The sequence below is a fragment of the Calidris pugnax genome, unplaced genomic scaffold (assembly GCF_001431845.1).
Source record: "Calidris pugnax isolate Ruff unplaced genomic scaffold, ASM143184v1 scaffold70, whole genome shotgun sequence".
Taxonomy (NCBI): Eukaryota; Metazoa; Chordata; class Aves; order Charadriiformes; family Scolopacidae; genus Calidris; species Calidris pugnax.
The window spans coordinates 14156018-14175374 of NW_015090862.1; the positions used below are offsets into that span (position 1 = coordinate 14156018).

Here is a 19357-nt window from a genome sequence, read left to right on the forward strand (position 1 = left end):
GCCTTGCGATGAGAATAGTGTGAGGAGGGGCAGCATCCACCTGCCTCAGGTGCCGGTGTGTTTCCCTGCTCTGGCCACAGCTTTCATGCCATCTGCTTTTTGTGTGAGCTAACTGCCTCCACAGGCATCTCCCTGCTTCTGGTGGATCACTAGCCAAAGCTCTCTTCTGCTTTGGGAAAAGGGGACAATATTCCCTGGGTTCTTTTGGTGAAGGGTGATCTTTCTCCATGTTCTTTGTCTTACCCTTTGCTCCATGGAACACGCTTCATTTCTGTGGTTTTTCCTGTATGCACATGATCTGGCAACCCTGCCTTTGCTTTGGAGGTCGTCATGGGACAAAACTTCTGTCCCCCTTCAACCCAACGCTGGTACATCCAAAGGTGGTGCCTCGGTCCTTGTCCTTCTGCCTGCTTAGCTGCATGAGCCTGCATCAGTGCCAAATGACAATTTTGGTGTGTTCCCAGTTCTCCAGAGCTGTTCAACACCTCCAGAAAATCCTCAACCAGCAATAGGTTCAGAAAGAAGCAAGGAAAGCAAGTATCATCTGCTTGTGGAGAGCAGGTCATGCCTGATTCATCCTGTCCTCAAAGTCTCCAACCAGCCCTGCGGTGCCCAGAGCTGCAGAATTTGCCCTCTCATGGGTTGTAGGTGCCCTGAATCAGCTGTCTGTGGCCACACAGTCCTTTTGCTTGCACACACAGGTCCCATGTGGTCAATGGCACAGCAGTTCAGCGGCCCCTTGGCTCCTTGGTGCCTGAGGGATGCGCGGGATGCTTTGGTGCCTGCAGCAACCTTCCCTTGGAGAGGGTCATCCTCGTGGATGAGAACCCTCAGGCAGCTCTGGAGAAGCAGGTTTCTCCACCAGTGCCTTCTGCAGTGCTGGGTACCAGGGTCAGGGCTGAGGAACCAGGACTGGGAGAGATGAGGTGCTCAGGTCTGCTTGGGTTTTCTTTCTCCTTACTCCTTCTAGGGTGGGAGGAGTAAGAGCAGAGCAACGTCCAGAGTATTGCAGAAATCCAAGGGCTCCTCATCCAAAACATGGACTCAATTTGTCACTGCCCCAGGCACTGCTCCAGGCGACATGAGGCCCAGTGTGTCCTTATGTGCTTGACCATAATTACATAGAAATGTATAATTAATGTTCAGTCATCAAATATTAACCTGGTCTTTGATTGTTGGCTTGTTCATCAGAGTAATAGCCATGGCCGTTCCTCTGCTAGACGCTGTCTGTTTAAACTCCTCTATTAAAAACTCAATAGTTTTAGGACTGTTTGTTCTAAAAGCTGTGATTTCCCGCATGGACCCAGCTAAAGGGCACAGCCTGGTTGCACGGGTGGGTGAAGGCATCACTACGATCCTCCCAGGGGTGAAGGCATCACTACGATGATGGTGTTTGGGGAGCTGGGGTGGGCTGCACTGTCACCCAGTCACTCCACATGGCACTCATGGGTTCAGTGACAGACACTAATGCCATCTAGTGACCAAAAAAAAATACACTGTAGGTATTTTATAAAATGCCATTGGAAGTTTTATAGCCCCAAGTGAGGCAGGCCTTGGGGCTGGGAAGGAGGGAGATGGTGCAGGGTGTGCTGGGAAAAGAAATCCTTTTTCCCTCCTCTCCCAAGCTAATTCTTCCCTCATTTCACATCCCATGAAGTGCTTCTGCTGGTGACCAGGGACTGGCATCTCCCACGTGAGGCTTTATAGATCCCTGGGGGAGCAAGGCACAGGCTTCCTAAGCTGCTCTGTTGGTTGAGGAGCACAAATTCCCTGACTTCCTGCTGGATCGTGGAGCACAAACCCAATCCCTGGGGACAAGGTGACTGCAGGAGGGGAGATGGCTTGCTCCACTCCTGGCATGGACATCATGGGCAGAGGGACCCTGGGGACTGATGTAGCTGGCAGCACGGGCTGTGACATGGTGCCGATGCTGCAGCTTTGAGCGGAGCTGAGATGGGGTGAGGGCTGGCAGCTTCTGCCACTGTCCTGACAGCTTCTGCCACTGTCCTGACAGCGGTGACTCGTTACCACGGCTCATACAACCTGACACTTTTTTCCTCCCACCACCTTTGTTTCTCCTTCTTGCTTCTGTAGGTGGTAGCCGTGAAGGCATTAACGCCCTGAGTTTCTGTGCGAGTGGCTGGCTGGACACACCTTCGTTCTGTACCTTAATTAATCCAGCCAAGTCACGGTGCCACAAACCTGGAGGAATTAGTTTGCTCTCTGCGTTTTAAAAATAAAGGTGAAGTTGTTTCTGCCCATACCTCATTATTCTGCTTGGCTAAGCTGCCATCGGCAGGTGCGGTTTGCCTCGTGTAGGCTGGTGGTCACCTGGGAATATTTTGCAGCTTTGATCGTATCTCCAACTCCTGAGAAATGCACAGAGAGAGAGAAAGAACTTGGGAATTAAAAGTTTCCGGTTAAGGAACTTGAGGACTGAGATAGCTGTGATGAAGTGCATTACAAATGTACCGAGATGCCAGGTGGCAGCTCCAGAGAGATTTGGAGAGAGATGTGGGATGTAGCCCACTGTTGAAGGACAGCAAGAAAAGTACCCAGATGTGAATAAACATCTGGGACATTCCTGAAGTGCAGAGACACCAAGACTGGTGCTGGCACATCCCCGGCCGAGGGTCCCAAAGAGCCACCCCCTCACCACACACATGGATCTATCACCAATGCTTGGACCCAGAGCAAACGAACAGTTGCTGCTCTGTTCTGTGCTGCTCAGACCTGCTTGTGGTTTTCTTTTTGGAAAGCCATTTACAAGGGCCCTTGGGGAATTCTTGTTGTTTTCCTATCCCAAATGTGAAGGTGCCAAATATGTTCCTATTGTCTAACTTACAAATGTTGTGTGTTATCTTTGCTGCTTCTTTTTCTGGATTATCCTTGTGTCCCCCTGCCTTTCTGCCCTGGATAATTGGGAGCTGGCAGTGTGCCTGCAGCGTGCCTGTTTCAGGGCCAAAATGGGAGTGAGAATAAACGCTTCTCAATATTGTGTTGAAACAGATAAGTAATTTACTTATAATAGCTCTTCGCCTGGCATTACACTGGCAATTTCATGCAGGTTTTGCAGGAGGAGTGAGCAGTTGTGAGAGGCTGGGAGAGCTGTGTCCCATGGGGAATATTTGCCGGGTGGGTATGATGGGGAGTGGGGCTTCACGCGTTTGGAAGAGCTGTCCTTTGCGTAAAGGGACTTCTCCAGCAGTCTGTGACAACTCTGCATTTCATAGATTTGCTGGCCCTAAATTCTGCAAATATCCCAGGAATTTAGCTGTAGGTGGCAAAGGTAGAGACTTCCCCTGGGGGTAGAAGGCAGGTCCACTTTACCTTATGCTTTTGAGTAAGACATCTTTCAGAGCAGCCAGCCAACCAAAACACAGTGTATGTCCACACCGTCTTCTCAGCTCAATAGAAATCCTTCAGCATTATCACAGCTCCATCTATTCTTTTCCCTGAAGAGAGATGGAAAAGCAAAAAGCATTTAGGGTGCTCTTTTGCCTGAAGCACTCCACACAGAGATCTATTCCTATCTATTTGACATCAGTAGGGCAACAGCATCTTGCAGGAGACAAGCAGAACAACTTGGAATGAATAACCTGAGCCTGGTACTAATTTTCTCTTTTCTCTCTCCTTGTAGGGATCCTGTTTACGATGTTGGTATTTGGACCAGCCTGTGGATTTATCTTGGGCTCCTTCTGTACCAAAATCTATGTGGATGCTGTCTTCATTGACACAAGTAAGGAGAACTGGGTTTGGTTTCTAATTATGTTAATGTTCTACCAGCAGGGCAAAAATGTTGATGCTCGCAAGCTGGAAACTGCTTCTCATTTCACCTTGAATGCCTTTTGCATGTGTGGGTCTCACTTTGAGAGGGGTTTTATGACGGGGATTCAAAAGTTTTCAACTCTGTCCCAATGGATAACAGGTTGATAGCGGCTAAAATGTCTTCCCTTCTGTGGGCTTTTCTACTGCGAGATGAGTTTCAGCCCAGTTGTTAGAGGACAACTTGAAATATCACTGTGGCAGGACACACCAGCTAGCCATGGACATAGGGGCTGTTTTTCTGTCGGGTTCTCACAGGCTCCTATGCCAGGTGAGCTGTGTTCAGAGCACAGGATGAAATCTGGAGAGCTGCTATCCCTAGGACCTGGGGGGACCATCCAAGCTCTCTGATGAAGACACACCAGTCAGACCCAAATGACCCTGTTTGGATGGACAGGTTCAGTCCCACAGCTTTATTGCTTTTTCCCAATGCAGTACTAATTATTCCTCACTTTTATTCGGCACCTGGGTTAAAGCAAATTGTTTGCAGATTGTCTTTTTGTTTATTAAGAAAAAATGACAAATTCTGCTTTTCTTGCAATCTGCACTACGTGCTCTTTGCCGTTAGAGGGCAATGTGTAACAGGCTGTTCTCCACCGCTCCCCAAGCCCTTTGGCCATAGACTGCAAACTGATGTTTCGTTCTTTTCCCTCAGTTGTTCAGATGCGTTTTCTACAGCTTTCAGCTCCATCTGATCCCACAGGCTCTCATCCTGCTGCAGGGATGTTGTCCCCTTTGAGGGTGTGTTCCAGTGGTGTTGCAAATACATCTTCACAGGATGCGTTTGGATGGAGTTGAACCTTGCAGGAACAGAGTCAGGCAAATCTGGAAAAGTGCAACTGCCCTTTTTTGGTTTTACATGCACTTGGCAGCCGTAGAAATCTAAATACTATCAATTGAGCAGAAAAGAAGTATCTTTTTTGATGGCTGTGACTTGGTGAAACACCACACTGTCCCAGTTCATTTCTTGGCTTTAGCAAAGATATGCCAAAGACTCACTTGGTCCTGTAGGCAGAGGAGCTTGCTTGAACCCCGTTAAATATTTGACCATTAAGTATAATTCACTCTGAAATATGAATGCGCAGGGTGTTATAAGTTTGAAAATGGGTTTGAAAACAATTGCACAAGTTTATAGAAGAAGACATGAACGAGACACCAAATCTAGCTTAGAAATCCCCTGAGCCATAAATTTCCAGAATTAAAAGGAATAATGTCAGGAACACAATGACTTTATTCTTGTGTACTTTTCTGGACATCTGCAACTGGTTACTATCAGAGGCAAGATGCTGGCCTAGCTAAAAAAAGTTAAATTGATTGTGATCTGGCCATTCTTAATATAAGACATGACTCCAGATTTACATCTCAAAAAGCCCCAGACAAATACAAACCAACAGAGGAGAACGGTGGAGCGTTATTGCTGAGAAGCCTGGAGGGGCTGTGGCTCAGCAGGCCGTAGGGAGGGTATCGTTCTTTCCAGCTGGCTTTGGCCATGGTCCATCACTGTCATGCAAAGGATGGGGCACGCATGGCCTCTGTCTATTTTTGTGTGGGAAAGAGTTCCCTCGCAGCTCCAGGTGGCATAAGGAGACCGAGCTCCAGAGGGTGAGCCCTGTCCTGCTCCCTGTTTTGGGCAGGAGGTGCAGGGTGCCAGGGCGTGCTGCTGCACTGCCCTCCATACAGGACCTATTTTAGGAAGGGGATATGAGGAAGACCTTGGTTCACATGGTTCTTGACTTGGCCGTGCTCCCAAGAGCCTGAAAAAAAAGATTCACTTCAGGCAGGAGGAAATAACAGCAGAAGAATCCAATCCCTCCAAAACACTGTTTTTCAAACTTTGTATATATTTGAGAGCTGCGTGTTATTTTCCCTGAGGAGAAAAGAGTTTCCTTCCATCTCTGCTTGAGAGACAACTTGATTGCCTCACTTGAGACAGATTTTTCAGAATGGCAGTAACCAGACAGGCATCATGAGTGGAGGGAGCTTGTTACTCCTGCCACATGGACCCCGGTCTCCCTCAGGACTCAGCTCTGTGCTGGGCACCCTTTGCCAGCTCTCGTGAGGTGGCTGATAGGAACACAGGTTCTTCTCGCCTACTTATTTTTATTCCCCCCAAAGCTCTCCAGAGCCTTCTTTTTCCTTATCTCCTCTGAGTGATGGCCTACAGGATACTCTTGCCTTTTAGTTCGCTTTACTTCATTTTTCTGGTAACATCTCTGCCTTTCTGAGCCCATTTGATTCAGTGAATGGTTGTTTTTTTTCAATATTTAGGACTCTTTCACCCTCAACACAGTCACAGTTGCCCATAAAGCCCAAATGCCCATTTCTCCTTTGCTGGGTTGTGGAGAAAATAAGGGAGAGCTTTGATCTCCTGGAAGCAAAGGGCAAACCAGGATGGAGATGCAATGTCCTTGTCTGTGCTGCTGCTTCTCCATGCACGTCTTTGTGCTAGTAGGTATGTCAGCTGTGTGGGCACATGTGGCACACTGTGACAGTGATGTCCAAAACCCTCATACCAGCAGATGGGACATGGACAGGTATACAGCAGCTTCAAAGAGCTGGGAAAACCAAAGACACTGGGGAGAAGCTCTGATTACAGGGTGTTGCAGATGCCACACGTACCATCTGGATAGGTGAGGTGGGAGGTTACTTCTCCAAAGGACCTCTTGGATGTGGAGGTCATGACATACTGGTGGCTCACATGGTATGGGTGTGGGATGCGCTGAGGTTCTCCACCTTGTGTCTGGGAGCCCCTCCCCAGCCAACACAACCCCCAACAACCATCTTACAGCCTACAGGATCATTAACTCTACTGCCTTCCCCTCCCCGCAGCTGAACCACTGACTTGTGTGTGTGTGTGTGTGCCCTTGCAGGTAAGCTGGACATCACCCCGGACGACCCCCGGTGGATCGGCGCGTGGTGGGGAGGCTTCCTGCTGTGTGGTGCCTTACTCTTCTTCTCGTCCCTGCCGATGTTCGGGTTCCCTCAGTCCTTGCCCCCGCGGCCGGAGCACGCCGGGGAGAGCGAGCAGGCCATGCTTCCCGAGAGGGACTACGAGAGGCCCAAGCCCAGCAACGGGGTCCTGCGGCATGCACTGGAGGGGGAGAGCAGCACAACCTGCTTCCAGCAGCTGCGAGGTGACACACTGGCTCTTGTCACATTTTCTGTGCAAGTCAGCAAGAGATTAACAGCTGGTTGGACTTATAATTGGTCTCTGATTTGGGCCATCTACCTCTACCCCCAAAAGAATCCCCCAAACCCCTCAGTATCCTGAAATTTCAGTCCCCAGCTTCTAATTATCTCTGGCATTGTCCTCATTTTAAAGAGAGACTTTGTTCCACTTGAAAGGTTTGGGTTTTTTCTAAAGTACAAAGCTTCAGAAATGTGCGGTAGTCCTGTAGAGTTGATAAAAAAAAAAATGGAGAACATAGTTGCCAAAGTAATTTGTGAACTTCTCTCCAGTCTACTGTCCTCCTCCCCTCTGCCTCCCGAAACGGAGAGCGAGCCAGCAAGGGCAGTTAAAAGGAATTGGGAGCTCCTGGCATCTGAGCTGCAGCTTTGTGCTATCCCAGATAGAAAGCAGCGAGGCTGTGCAACGCTGCAGCTCTTAAACTGGGATGGGGAAGAGGTAGATACCAACCCATAATAGCAGCCAAGGGGCAGGGCAGAATGTGGGTTGTAGCAAATTCGACTAGAAAACCCCACATCGTGTCCTGCAGTGATGGAAATGGACCTGGCTGTAATTAAGGTCAGTTAAGGATCTGACATTTTGTGGGAGAGTGTGGGCAGATGTCCTTTCCATAGGCTGCACTAGAAAATCCTTCATCTGAGATGGTGCTCCTGGAGCACTGGTGGGGGCTTCCCACTCTCTGTCACTGTGGCAGCGCAGGTTTTATTACTGCCTAATGCATTTTGATAAATGAGGACAAAATCAGTTACTCCCTGTTCAGTCACCTTAATTGGGAATTGAATGAGGTGCGGGTGGGAAGAATGAAGAGACTTGGAGGAAAAAAGTGTTTTCTTAAATATAAAAATGCCTTGAGTAGTTGATGTGGTTGTTCATTAAGGGAAGGTCAAAGATGTGAAATTTTGACTTGATGAGGAAATTCAAAAGAGAGGTAAAGAGATAAATTGTTTGAAAACTTGTCAGTAAAATTAATTTCTTCATCCTTGTTGCAAGGATTTTCTCAGGTTTGAGGAATGGGCGTTTCCTGTGGTATGTCCACCTGTATAATTCTGTGGCTTTCGTTATGGACTCATCAGAGCACCTGCTTCTGGCCACTGAGTTTTTGGAATAGACACTGGAAATTTTTGCAGGTTTTCATATAGAAAAATGAAGGAACATGACATGTCCCTGCTGCATGGAGAAGCAGCAGTTCTGCCTGAGGGTGGTGCTGAGCAAGCTGAGTTTCTTGCACTCAGGGAGGTCATAGGGGGGTTTCTAGAGCATCTATTGCTCACAGAAGTAGAGAAATTAAGCCGCCACATCTATATGCTTCAAAGTATTGATTACATCAGGAAGCACCACAGTCGTCCACGTTAGACTTCTCATTGCAGGTAACCCCATTTCAGATCAGTCAGTATTCCAGAGGTCTCTTTCTAGATGGACTTTGAAATACAATTTACATCACATCAAATAAGACAGGGAATGACCTTTTTAGTTATGCCTTTGAGGCTGTCACAGACGACACGGTGTTGGTAGCTGACATCTCCTTTGAAGTCCCTCGCCGTTATTGTCACAGTCAGAACGTGGTCAAGAGTCGTGTTTGCTCAGGTGCCTGCCTGGAGGAGATTTTTGGACACGTACCACAAGGGAAGGCAAACATGCCTCAGTGTTTAAGGTGGTGGGTTGATCTTGCTGTGTATATTCATTATTTTTCCAGCAGCAGAAAAACATATATGCGTTCCTACATGGCAGGACCTTGTATCCTTAGTCTGTTTGTTGATTGTGTAAAGTTTCTGGCTGAACTGAGTCACCTTTTTGGCTGTTGAAGGGTTTTGATGGTTTTTATTTTTATTTTATTGTTTTCAAGCCTTGCAGTGACTGTTGCAGGTGAGCGGACGTGGCAGGGGAGGAAGCGGGGTGGTGTCAGCTCCCAGCTGGGTCACATCTGTCAGTGGTGACATGGCATGGCTGTCACCAGGGAGGATGCTTGAAATGCTACAAGATCTGCTGAAAGACAGTGAGATGTGGGGCTGGGTGAGATTCCTTGGCTTTCCCTAGCCCTAGCACACAGAAAAGCTAGGACTGATATAAAAGCAACCTGCTCAAAGTGTCGAAAGGTCTTTTCCATCTCTGTCAAGGTCTAAAGAGGAGGGAGGGCCCAGCTTTTGGGAAGCCACAGCATGGCTTCCCAAAATGGAGCCATATTGTCGTGCCAGGAAAAGAAGCATCCTTAGGAGGCACTTTGAACTTGAAATGAAAACTGTCCCTTTGACGGGCAGGAGGTGGAGAGGCAATCAAAGGCAGCAGAGGCGGCGGGTGACTGCCACGGCAGCTCTGCTCAGGGGCATGGTGGCTCTGGCCAGAAAGCTTTTGGGACAGTCCTGGGAGGTGCCTACCGTTGCTAAACTGGCATATGAGTGCTGTACCACTTCACCTGATTAGTATTTCAGTTACGCAATGCAAATCCATTTGGGAGCGCAGGGAAGTGAAAGATTAATAGCAGGGAGAGGGTGGATAAACGCTGCCATTGCTCTTTGCTCTCGGCTGGCAGCCTGGCAGGGTTGTTCCAGCCCCACGCTCTCCATATGGTCTGTGAAAGTCCCCCCAGGCATGGACAGTGGCAGTCCTCGCTGTCCTGGGGACACAGCTTTGCTTTCCTACCTCTGGTCTGCCTTGGGCACCTCTCTGCTGTTGGGGGCCAGGGATGATGCTGGGCTGTGTCGGGGCGCTGTGCCCTCTGCTCCTTTCTGTCCAGCATCTGCCCTCCCGCTCAACATTAACACGCTGCCTCTAACCCACCACCTGCTCCAGGACGTGCTTGGAAATATTTTCTTAAAATAATTCTTTTTTTTGGTACAGACGCATCACGTCTACTGAATTGAGCGGTCAGTTCTGATGAAATTTGGTTTCAAAATGCTTCCTCGGCTTTATCTTTAACACCCCTGAAACATTCTGCTCCAAATGCATTTTGTTTTGCAATGATTTAAACCAGAAATTCATTACATTCTGCCTGTCTAGCGAGAGAGATTAAAAACCTAAAAGGATTGAAATTGATATGGAATCCTTCAGGTTTGGAGAGAGGAGCTCATTCACAAGGAATTAAAAGAAAACTCACTGTGGAATTAAATGAATTTCAAAACTGCAAATTCCCTAGGTTTGGAAACATTTTGGTTTCTGTCCAGCTTAATTTCCAAGAGCGTAGGAGAGCTGGGATGTACAGCTGACAGCTGTCTTGTCTTCTGTTCAGTTCCTTCCTGCTCTGTGTACCAATCTGCTGAATACCTAGAGAGGGAGCTGCTCTGAATCCTGGATTTCTCTCCCCGAAAGTGCTCTCTGGGAGCAGACACACAGTGCTGGGCCAGAAGCTCCCAGCTGTGCAGGGGAGTCCCGGGCCATGGAGAGCCTGTAGTCCTTGGTGGGAGTTCAAAGGATTAAGCATGATTAATGGCTCACATGAGTAGTTTTAAACTCCTGACTCTAACGAGTGATAGCCACAGCCTTTTGGAGAGGGCTCCATCTCTACCTCCTTCACAGCCAGAGTGGTGAGTCTTTGGCCCGGATGTAGATGGGTACCAAGACCTTAATGCCTTTTTGGATTTGGGGTTTGGCTCCCTACCATCATCTAAAAGGCTTGCTGAGAAATCCTCATCATAGGTAAGGGGATGGCGAGTGGTCATAAGAGCCCCACATCAGGTCCTGTCAGTCTCCGAGTTTCCTTTGGCTTGGATTTCTTGAGGCTATGGGCTTTGTTGGCAGGTTCTTCTTGGCTGTTCTGAAGCCAGCGTCCTTGTTATCAGAAGCTTTGATTAATTCAGAAAGGACTTCAGCCTTCAGGCTTTGGGGAAGGAGGTGAGCAGCAGCTGAGGTCAGGCAGACCGTGTCTGTCTCCAAAAAGATAGTGTGCCTTGCCATCACCTCCATGACAAGGGTGAGGGAGGTTTATGTCCCCCTCTGAAGCTGAGAAAAGGTGGTTGCTGGAGGCAAGATGATACGCTAGAAGGACCTGTTTTCTGTGAATGAGAATATTGCTGTTGCTTCAACCTTGTATCTGTCAAGAAGTCTTTTTCATGTACGTGTCATCCTTTTCCTTCATATCCTCTGTGATACTAATTTTGGCAAAGCCACGTGGACTTTGGCACATTAAACTCACCTGAGATATCTTCAGCACCTCTTGCCTTACTCCATCTTCTCTTTTGTAGGAGCTGCCTCTTTCCAGGAGGTATTTTCTTCTTGCTGCCTGTACTATTCATCCCCTATTCCTCAAGCCAGGTAGAGATTTTGCCTTTTGTGCTTCCTCAAGCCAGGTAGAGATTTTGCCTTTTGTTTTCCATTCACATCTGAGGCTTGCTGCCTCTGTTGCTATTAGAAAGTAGTATTTTGGCTCGACGCTACATTTCACCTTTCCCTCACCACGCTGTCCTAGGTGGACTGGGCTGTAAACCTCCCTCTAATTTATTACTTTTCTTTCTGTATTCCTCATCTTTACTGCAAATTGAAAACATGTCTCTGTAGGGTGCTCCAACTGGAGAAAGGGGCCTTGGTGATTGTAATGTTCCAAACTATTCATTTCAAGCACCAACGTGATGATTATGGTTTGTCGTTTCTAGAGAGTAGTTAAACCTCATGTAATGAGGTTGCCAATTATCCCCGGTACTCCCCGATGTTTAGTGACAAATCAAAGCTATTTGGTGTACCTAAGTGTGTTTGCTTGTCAAGCCCGTGGCCTGTCACCCACAGCTGGCCTCCCAGCAGGAGATAGGGAGGGTTTGATGCCTTGGCACGGGTGTTGCTTGGGGTGTTAAAAGGTGGTAAAGTTGAGGGATTGGCAAGGGGAGAGCTTTGGGACATCCTGCTGGGCCCCTTCCAACCTATGGATGATCCTATGGCCAGCGGCACATGTGAATGGTCTGAAGAGTTGGGTTTTATGTACTTCAGCAGTGAGAAGAGGCTGAGGTTTCTTGTTCTTCTCAGTTTATCTTGCCCTGGCAATGAGAATCACTTTTCTGCCATCATTTCCGTAGCGTATTGGGTGCATTGGGATAAGGATGTTAAATGAGCTGGTCCTTCTGAGTGTGAGAGGGTCAGTCTTTGTGTGCCATTCCTGATACAGTTCGTGGGTTCTCCAAGTAGATTTTTGAGACTCTTGAATCCAGAAGACCTTTCCCTTTTCCCATTTGGCGAATGGGCTTCAACCTCAGATTTATAGCTCCAAAGTGCTACTACAAAGTGTTCAACTAACCTCTGGGCCAAGAAGGTGCAGGGTAACGTTTATCATGACTTTTGCTGGGTGAAGAAGCACTGTGCTTAACTCTTGTGTTCCCCGGGGTTTTACTGTCCCCCATCAGCCATTTTCTATTCCCCCTTCATACCCAGCACCATATGCCAGGCAGCTGAAAGCACGTCACTCTAGTCTGTTGAGAGATTTTTAAACTTCACTGCTGACTTTTAATCTTTTTCCCAGAGGTATTTCACCCCAAGAAGTGAGACAGATAAGGCAGCAGGAGGTGTCAAATGATTCATCTCAATGGGTACCAGTAGCAAGATGAAAGGATATTCATTTCTATGGGGAGCTTCCCATCATTTCCTGTAGAAAATGCAAGGGAACAAGCCGAGAAGATGGTGGGGGGGTCCCAGGCATTGCCTGCACTGCCCCTATGCTCTTTGTTCTGGGTTTTATATGTTATACCCTCCAGCTGGTACCATGCCCTGTTGCAGCAGACAGTGGTCCAACACGCGCTGGAAGACAGGATCTGTCCCAGGAAACTCACACCTGGATGCACAGGGAGGAGAAGCAACGTTGAAGTGATGGGACGTGTAGCCCAACACTGCCAGGCAAGGCAGTCACAAGGGCCTCCTCGCTTGTGCAATTACTCTTCAAAATTTTTTGCTTTCCATCCCCAAGTAAGAAGGATGGCTTCTGACCTTGGTAATCCAGGATGGTTGGATACCGGCCTTGCCAGCTTCACAAATAAATGTCCATGATCTTTGACTCCTTCCTGCAGAAGACAGGCTGTCATTATTATGATTTGGTTGATAAAGTTAGAGGTAGACCTTTGTGCCTTTGCATTTGAATTGGCACAAAGCTACATCTCGAGGAATCCATTAATCTCGAACAAACTGAACTCCAGAGGCACAACAGGCATTAATACCTTAAATATGACTTTCCAAGCTTAGTACTGCCAAATCCACCTTTGCATTTTCCCTCCTTTTCCTGGCAAGAAGGGGAAATTCTGTAGGTGGCCACCAAAGAACTGAAGGAGGCAGCAGGTGGCTTCTGAGATCTATCCATATCTGAATCCCCTCACCCCCGTTCCTCCCTCACAGTATTTTTTTTCTCTTCTATTTTTTTTTTCCCCGTTCTACTGAAAAATACTGTGCCTCCTGCACCTTCATTATCCAGCAAATCCTCAGGAAGCAAGTATTTTATACAGCATGAAAAAACATTTGTGATATAAAGAGACCAGAAACTGCGGAGTGGCCCCTTCCAAAAAGCTTAGATCAAACCTAATTATAACACACACCCCCAAAAGAAAGAACTAAAGGGACCCAAGCAGAACCTTGACAAAGAGCTGTGCATTTACTTGCTGAGGCTACTGCAATTAGATTTTGAACCAAAAAAGCCCTAAGGGAAAACAGAAGCCAACACCAGAGAAATCTGTCATCTGCCAGGCCCTGGTACACCATAGGGGATGTGGGGGATGGATTTTCAAAATGCAAATAGGGGTCCATTGAGGCTTCACTACACTTCAGCGAGGTAATTTTCAAACTTAATGATTTTCACATTTAATTCAGGGAGAAATTAGTCATCAGGTATTGAGACAAAGCAAGGCTCTCTTCTGTACTGGGATGCTCTCCTCTTCAAGCTGTGTTATCTCGGCAATAATTAAAATGTTCGCTGAAGTAGAAAATGTGCTATCTGATTCATTAGCCAGATTTCCCTTTGTACGGTAACCCTTGTTTGCTTATCGGAAATAGAGACGGGCTTGAAGAAGAGGCCTCTGGCCACTAATGATTCGGGAGGGAGGAGCCAAGGGATCATGAAACCAAAGCGAGTGTGTGCTCGGCGTGTCCTCTTCCACCCTTGCAGCCACCAAAGGAGGGTCTGCATGGAAGGCGTTGCTTGGCTGGTGAAGCTCTGGATTATAGGAACACGTAGGATAACATGTCTGTCCCAGGCATGATGTCCCTTGTGCCCGTGGGTGGCTGTGGCCCCAGGCTAAGCAGGAGAATTTCAGCTTGCACCCAGATTGTGCTGCAAGAAGGTGTCCCTCACAAGTGAGCCGGTGTTAGGTGGGAATGAGAAGATGAACCTAATCTGGATGGCAGGAGAAGGAAAGGCCAAGTGGGAGCTGGGTTAGCTTGTGTCTGAAAGCTTGCAAGATTTTGTGCGGTGCTGAGTACAGTACTCATGACACCCATGGGCTGGCTCAGTGTTGTTGATAGGGAGCAGGTAGGAAAAGGAGAAGGAAAAGAAGAATACTAGGCTTTGAGTGACATTCCTATGGGGGAAACAAATGCAATACTGGAAAATTCTCATCCTTCAAAATTTCAAAATCATCTGTAAGATGTAAACATAACAACAGGTGACTTCTTTTTGCATCCTCCTGGTATCTGGATCTTTAGACGACACTATTCTGGTATGTCACTTTGTTCTGGTGTTGCCACATTTCAAGCAGCTTCTCTGTGCAGAGCAGAACAGTACTCCTGATTCGAAGTGAGTTTGTCCTGCAGGAGAGCAGCAAGGCACCTCCAGCATCTCAAGTAGAGCCTACACAAAAACATCTCTCCCTTTTTCTTCTCTTCTAGTGATCCCCAAAGTAACCAAGCACTTGCTCTCCAATCCTGTCTTCACCTGCATCATCCTGGCGGCCTGCATGGAGATCGCGGTGGTGGCTGGCTTCGCCGCCTTCCTGGGGAAGTACCTGGAGCAGCAGTTCAACCTCACCACCTCATCTGCCAACCAGCTCCTGGGTGAGTAACCACAGGGGCCACTAAATCTCCAGTGTCCAAGGGCATTTAAAAGTGTTCAGTGTGGCTGGTAACCGCAACCAGTCAGGCTGGCTAGGATGCCCAAAAAATGACTTGCCCAACATCTAGAAATGTGTCTGTGAGTGGGAGGGCTGGGCTCCAGCTGTGTCTTGGTTGCAGAGCCCGGAGCAGACCTCCATCATCCTTTCTCCCTGACTGGGCTCTCCACTGCAGCCTGCTGCAATCTCTTCCCAAGCCCGTTGTGTGACAAGTGGTGTGATACAGCCAGGGTATGAAAGTCTGTGATGGCCCTGAAGTAGAGCAGAAATCCCACCCAGACTGGGCTGTTTGGTTGCACAGGACTGCAGTTGCTCACCAAGAGACAGGGCTGCCCATCAAACTGCTTGTCTCATGGTTCAGGTGTCCTAGAATTCTACAGCCCATCACCATTTGGGTTAGGAAACCCAGTTTCTCCTGTTAGTCCCTCCTTTCCCCTTGGACTGGAGATGACAGGATTGCAATCAGCAGTTCAAATGCCCGAGCTAGTGCAGCTTGTTTGTCTTTCAAATACCCCTTCTCTCTACTGTCCTATGCTGCTGTAGTTTCCAATATATATATTTCTCAACGTTCATTCAGTCCTTCCCTGTCAGGACACTGATGCAGAGGCAGGATCTCCATTTATTTTCTCCTGCTGCCCATTCCCAAGCAGGCCCAGTGATTTGTTTGACAGCCGTTCTCTCGGCACCACCCAATTAAGATACCTGCAAGTTGGTCTTGTATGACCTGCAATCACAGCTCACCAGAAGGGCAGCTGGCAATGATCTGTCATAAACTGGGACGTCATGAAATGGGTGGATCTTAATATCAAAATCAGGGGCTTACAAGCTGCTCTCCTGACAGTTATTTATTTTCCCATTGAAAATCTTCTGGTATCTTCTGGGTTTGGCCTGGTTTTCCAAAAGAAACAATCCCCTGCAGTCAGTCTTGCCTCCCCTGACAGGAACTCACTGGTGAATTTTAATAAGATTTGACAGAAGGACAGAGGTCTCAAAGATCATAGAATCATAGAATTGTCTAGGTTGGAAGGGACCTTTAAGATGTTAGGCTTTTCCATCTTTCCTGAAAATTAAGAGCTTGGCAAAGGAAAGCAACTTCACTGTTGACCCACTGGGAGAAGGAAAACCACTAAACTGTTTGGTGGGAAATGCTTGGCCAGTCAGCATGTGAGTACAGCTGGATGGCCCACTGGGAGAAGGAAAACCACTAAGCTGTTTGGTGGGAGACGCTGGCCAGTCAGCATGTGAGTACAGCTGGATGGTCAGCAAAGAGGGAATCACTTGTGAGCCAGAGCACGTCCTGCTTCTGACCTAATAGTGGGAAAGGACACTTTAATACATCCGTGGTCCTCACAACAACTTGTTTAATTTAAACGAAGTTGCTATGAGATTTCCCACATGGCATTTATGGGAGTCCAGATTTAAACAAAGTTGCTATCAAATTTCCCACATGGCATTTATGGGAGTCCAGAAATGCCAGGATGTGGATGCAATTCTAAGCTTAGCCCAGATATGGAGTATAACTAGCAGCCAAGGGACAGAAGTGAACCCAGACAAGCTTAGTGTGATAATGCCTTCTGTGCCTGGAAAGTGAGTCACTTCTGGCAGTGATTTTGCTTCTCAGTTTTGGAAGGTTCTTTGAGGGAGACTTCATGTTTTCAAATGCGACTGTTGCCTAATCTCTGAAGATCAGACTGCTGTGAAGTATATACCAAGCAGGGCTCATCCAAAGCCTCTAGACATCTCAGAAAATTCATGACTTTGTCTGCCAGCTGTTGCAGGAAGCATTAGTGGTACCACTGCTTGGGTTAGAATGGGCCAGTCTCAGCAATTTTGGCATCACCCTCCAATACGGACAAGAACTGGACGAAGATCCCGGTTGCTCTGTGCAAGGCAGCATATCCATTTGCATCCGTTCCTCACTTTTTGGGCAACATCAGTTTGGTGCTACTCCAACAGTTGGACTTTAGAAGGTTTCCCCATGCTAGTGCACAGATCTCTGTCCTGGAAAGTAAAAAGCTGTCAGAGTGTGGTTCACTAAACCTCGCTCACACTTCTTGCTAACCGATTTTTCTTCTTGCAGGGATGACAGCAATCCCATGCGCCTGTTTGGGCATATTCCTGGGTGGCCTCTTGGTGAAGAAGCTCAGCCTGTCTGCTCTGGGAGCCATCAGGATGGCCATGCTGGTGAACCTGGTGTCCACAGCTTGCTACGTGTCTTTCCTGTTCCTGGGATGCGACACAGGACCTGTAGCAGGGGTTACTGTTCCCTATGGAAACAAGTGAGTCCCTAGAGAGTTTCAGGATCTCACGCAGCCTTACCAACATAAATGCCATGTTATTGTCCTCAACAGGCAGCCTTCAGGCAGCGCTGGCCCTTAGGCAACCATATAGATCAAGCATATAGAAGGCTCTTATGTCATATAGGGCTCTTAGTTTGGGATGTGTTCATGCCACTCATCACTGTGAGAGCTGACAATGGAGTTTTACTAAAATTGGTCAAACTGAATTGAAAGGTGCCAGACCTGATTCTGGCCACTTACGTAGCATTGGGTCCTCTGCACCATCTGGTTTCTCCTGGCAGCGAGGGAGATGCACCGCTTTGTACATTTATTTAAGTGCCTGGGGGGAATTTGTAGAACCAGGTTTTAAATGCCTGGAAATTCAGATACGGTGAGGGGAGAGTACACATGGCTCTGGGCCCGTTTTGATGGGAGAAATGAGGCGTGTGATGCCCTGTAGCATTCACGGGACTTGGAGAGAGTTGCTCTGTATTTTCTTTTCTGGTGCTCCTCAGCATTCAGTGGCGGCTCTTTTGAAGATGATGGCTCTCAGCTCCTCACTGTTACTGTGCTAGGAAAAAACAGCTGAATCTCCCCTGGCACGTCTTTGAATTTCCTTAGGGAAACAAGGCAGCCCAAGCCTCACACTAAATTTCCCGTTGCAGAAGGATAGCAGCCCATGGCACTTCTGTCCCTGAGGAGAGGCTGTAGCCTGGATTTCTTCAAGCTGGGACCCAGATAGTCTGCCCACTGCTTTATGTGATTTGTTTGCCCTAACTGACACCCTCCAAAGCCATCTTTGTGTGGCACTGGTTGGAAAACCTGGCTGTTACACTGATGGGTGACACCATTTCTCTTTCTCTTGCAGCTCAACTCCAACCTCATCTCTGGACCCGTATTCCCCCTGCAATAACAACTGTGAATGCCAAACTGATTCCTTCACTCCAGTCTGTGGGGCAGACGGGGTCACGTACTTATCTGCCTGCTTTGCTGGCTGCAGCAGCACGGTGAGTGGGCTTTCCCCAGGACCTGTAGCAGTGATTCTGTGAGCGTGAGGGAGGGAGGTTAGTGTGTAGCTGGTAGAGCAGCTTGTTCACAGCCAGCAGTGGTGGTGACACCCTCAAAAGCTAACCGTGTGCCTTAGATGGGGCTGAGCTGCTGTGGTTTTTTCACTCTGTGCCATAAATGCCTGCTGATTCCAGCAGCAGGGTCACCCACAGAGCGGAGTGGGATTTCCCATTCTTGTCTTTCTCCTCTGCATGGTATCAAGGAACACAAGAGGAGGTCGGCATGGTTGTCCGCTGGTAGAACCCAGATCTTCCACAAGAGCTCACTAGCCCAGGCTGTGGGACCAACTTCTCTCTTCTCCTGCAGCTCCTCATCTCCCCACTTCTCCACCTGCCCATGTTTGCTCTGCCCAGTCCTTCTGCCCTTTTTCCTCTTTCGTTTTTCTTGAATCTGGTTCCTGGTTTTATTCACCCTTGTTTAAGCTTTCCTTCCACTCCTCTTGCTTCTCTCTCTTTCCCTGCTTTGCTCTGAGGCGGCAGCAAGAGCAGTTGTAAAGGGAGCAGAGACTCCATCCAAAGACATTCTGCATTTTTCTGTTCTCCATATCTAAGAGTTTTATTTCCTTTAGAAAACTCTTTAAGACCAAACCATCTCGGTGTAAAGAGATGTGGGGAATTTTTAACAATATCTTAAAAGCCTGCTTTTCCATTTTTTGCTCCTGAAATGCTAATGTCTTCTGTGCCTGCCGCTCCCGTGGGTGGGAACTGCTGGGATTCCTGTGATCCTATCTCCCTACCCAGGGCCATGCCAGGCATGGTGACTGCTGCCACACTGCCCTTGTGGAGCCCATGGGAGGTCAGCCTGGTCGCAGTGACTGTTTATCCATACATTTTGAGGAGACATCAGACCTCCCTTCCTGCTCTAAAGAGACAAACCATCAGTTTGGTGTAAGCATCCGTGAGGTGTAAGCTCACTGCTCACAAGTGCAGCCTCACAGCCCAGATGACCTGGGAGCTCATCCTCCTTAAACCTCTTCTCTCCTCAATTCCCACTCC

At 48.0% G+C, this 19357-nt stretch overlaps 1 protein-coding gene across 1 annotated transcript in view; it reads left to right on the plus strand.

The window, feature by feature from the left end:
• Positions 1–19357, plus strand: part of SLCO3A1 (solute carrier organic anion transporter family member 3A1) — a 143550-nt gene that overhangs the window by 110188 nt on the left and 14005 nt on the right. The window contains exons 3-7 of the mRNA XM_014944738.1: positions 3641–3739; positions 6696–6959; positions 14795–14959; positions 17096–17294; positions 18163–18301. Coding sequence (XP_014800224.1) covers positions 3641–3739; positions 6696–6959; positions 14795–14959; positions 17096–17294; positions 18163–18301 — 866 coding nt within the window. The remainder of the gene's footprint in view (positions 1–3640; positions 3740–6695; positions 6960–14794; positions 14960–17095; positions 17295–18162; positions 18302–19357) is intronic.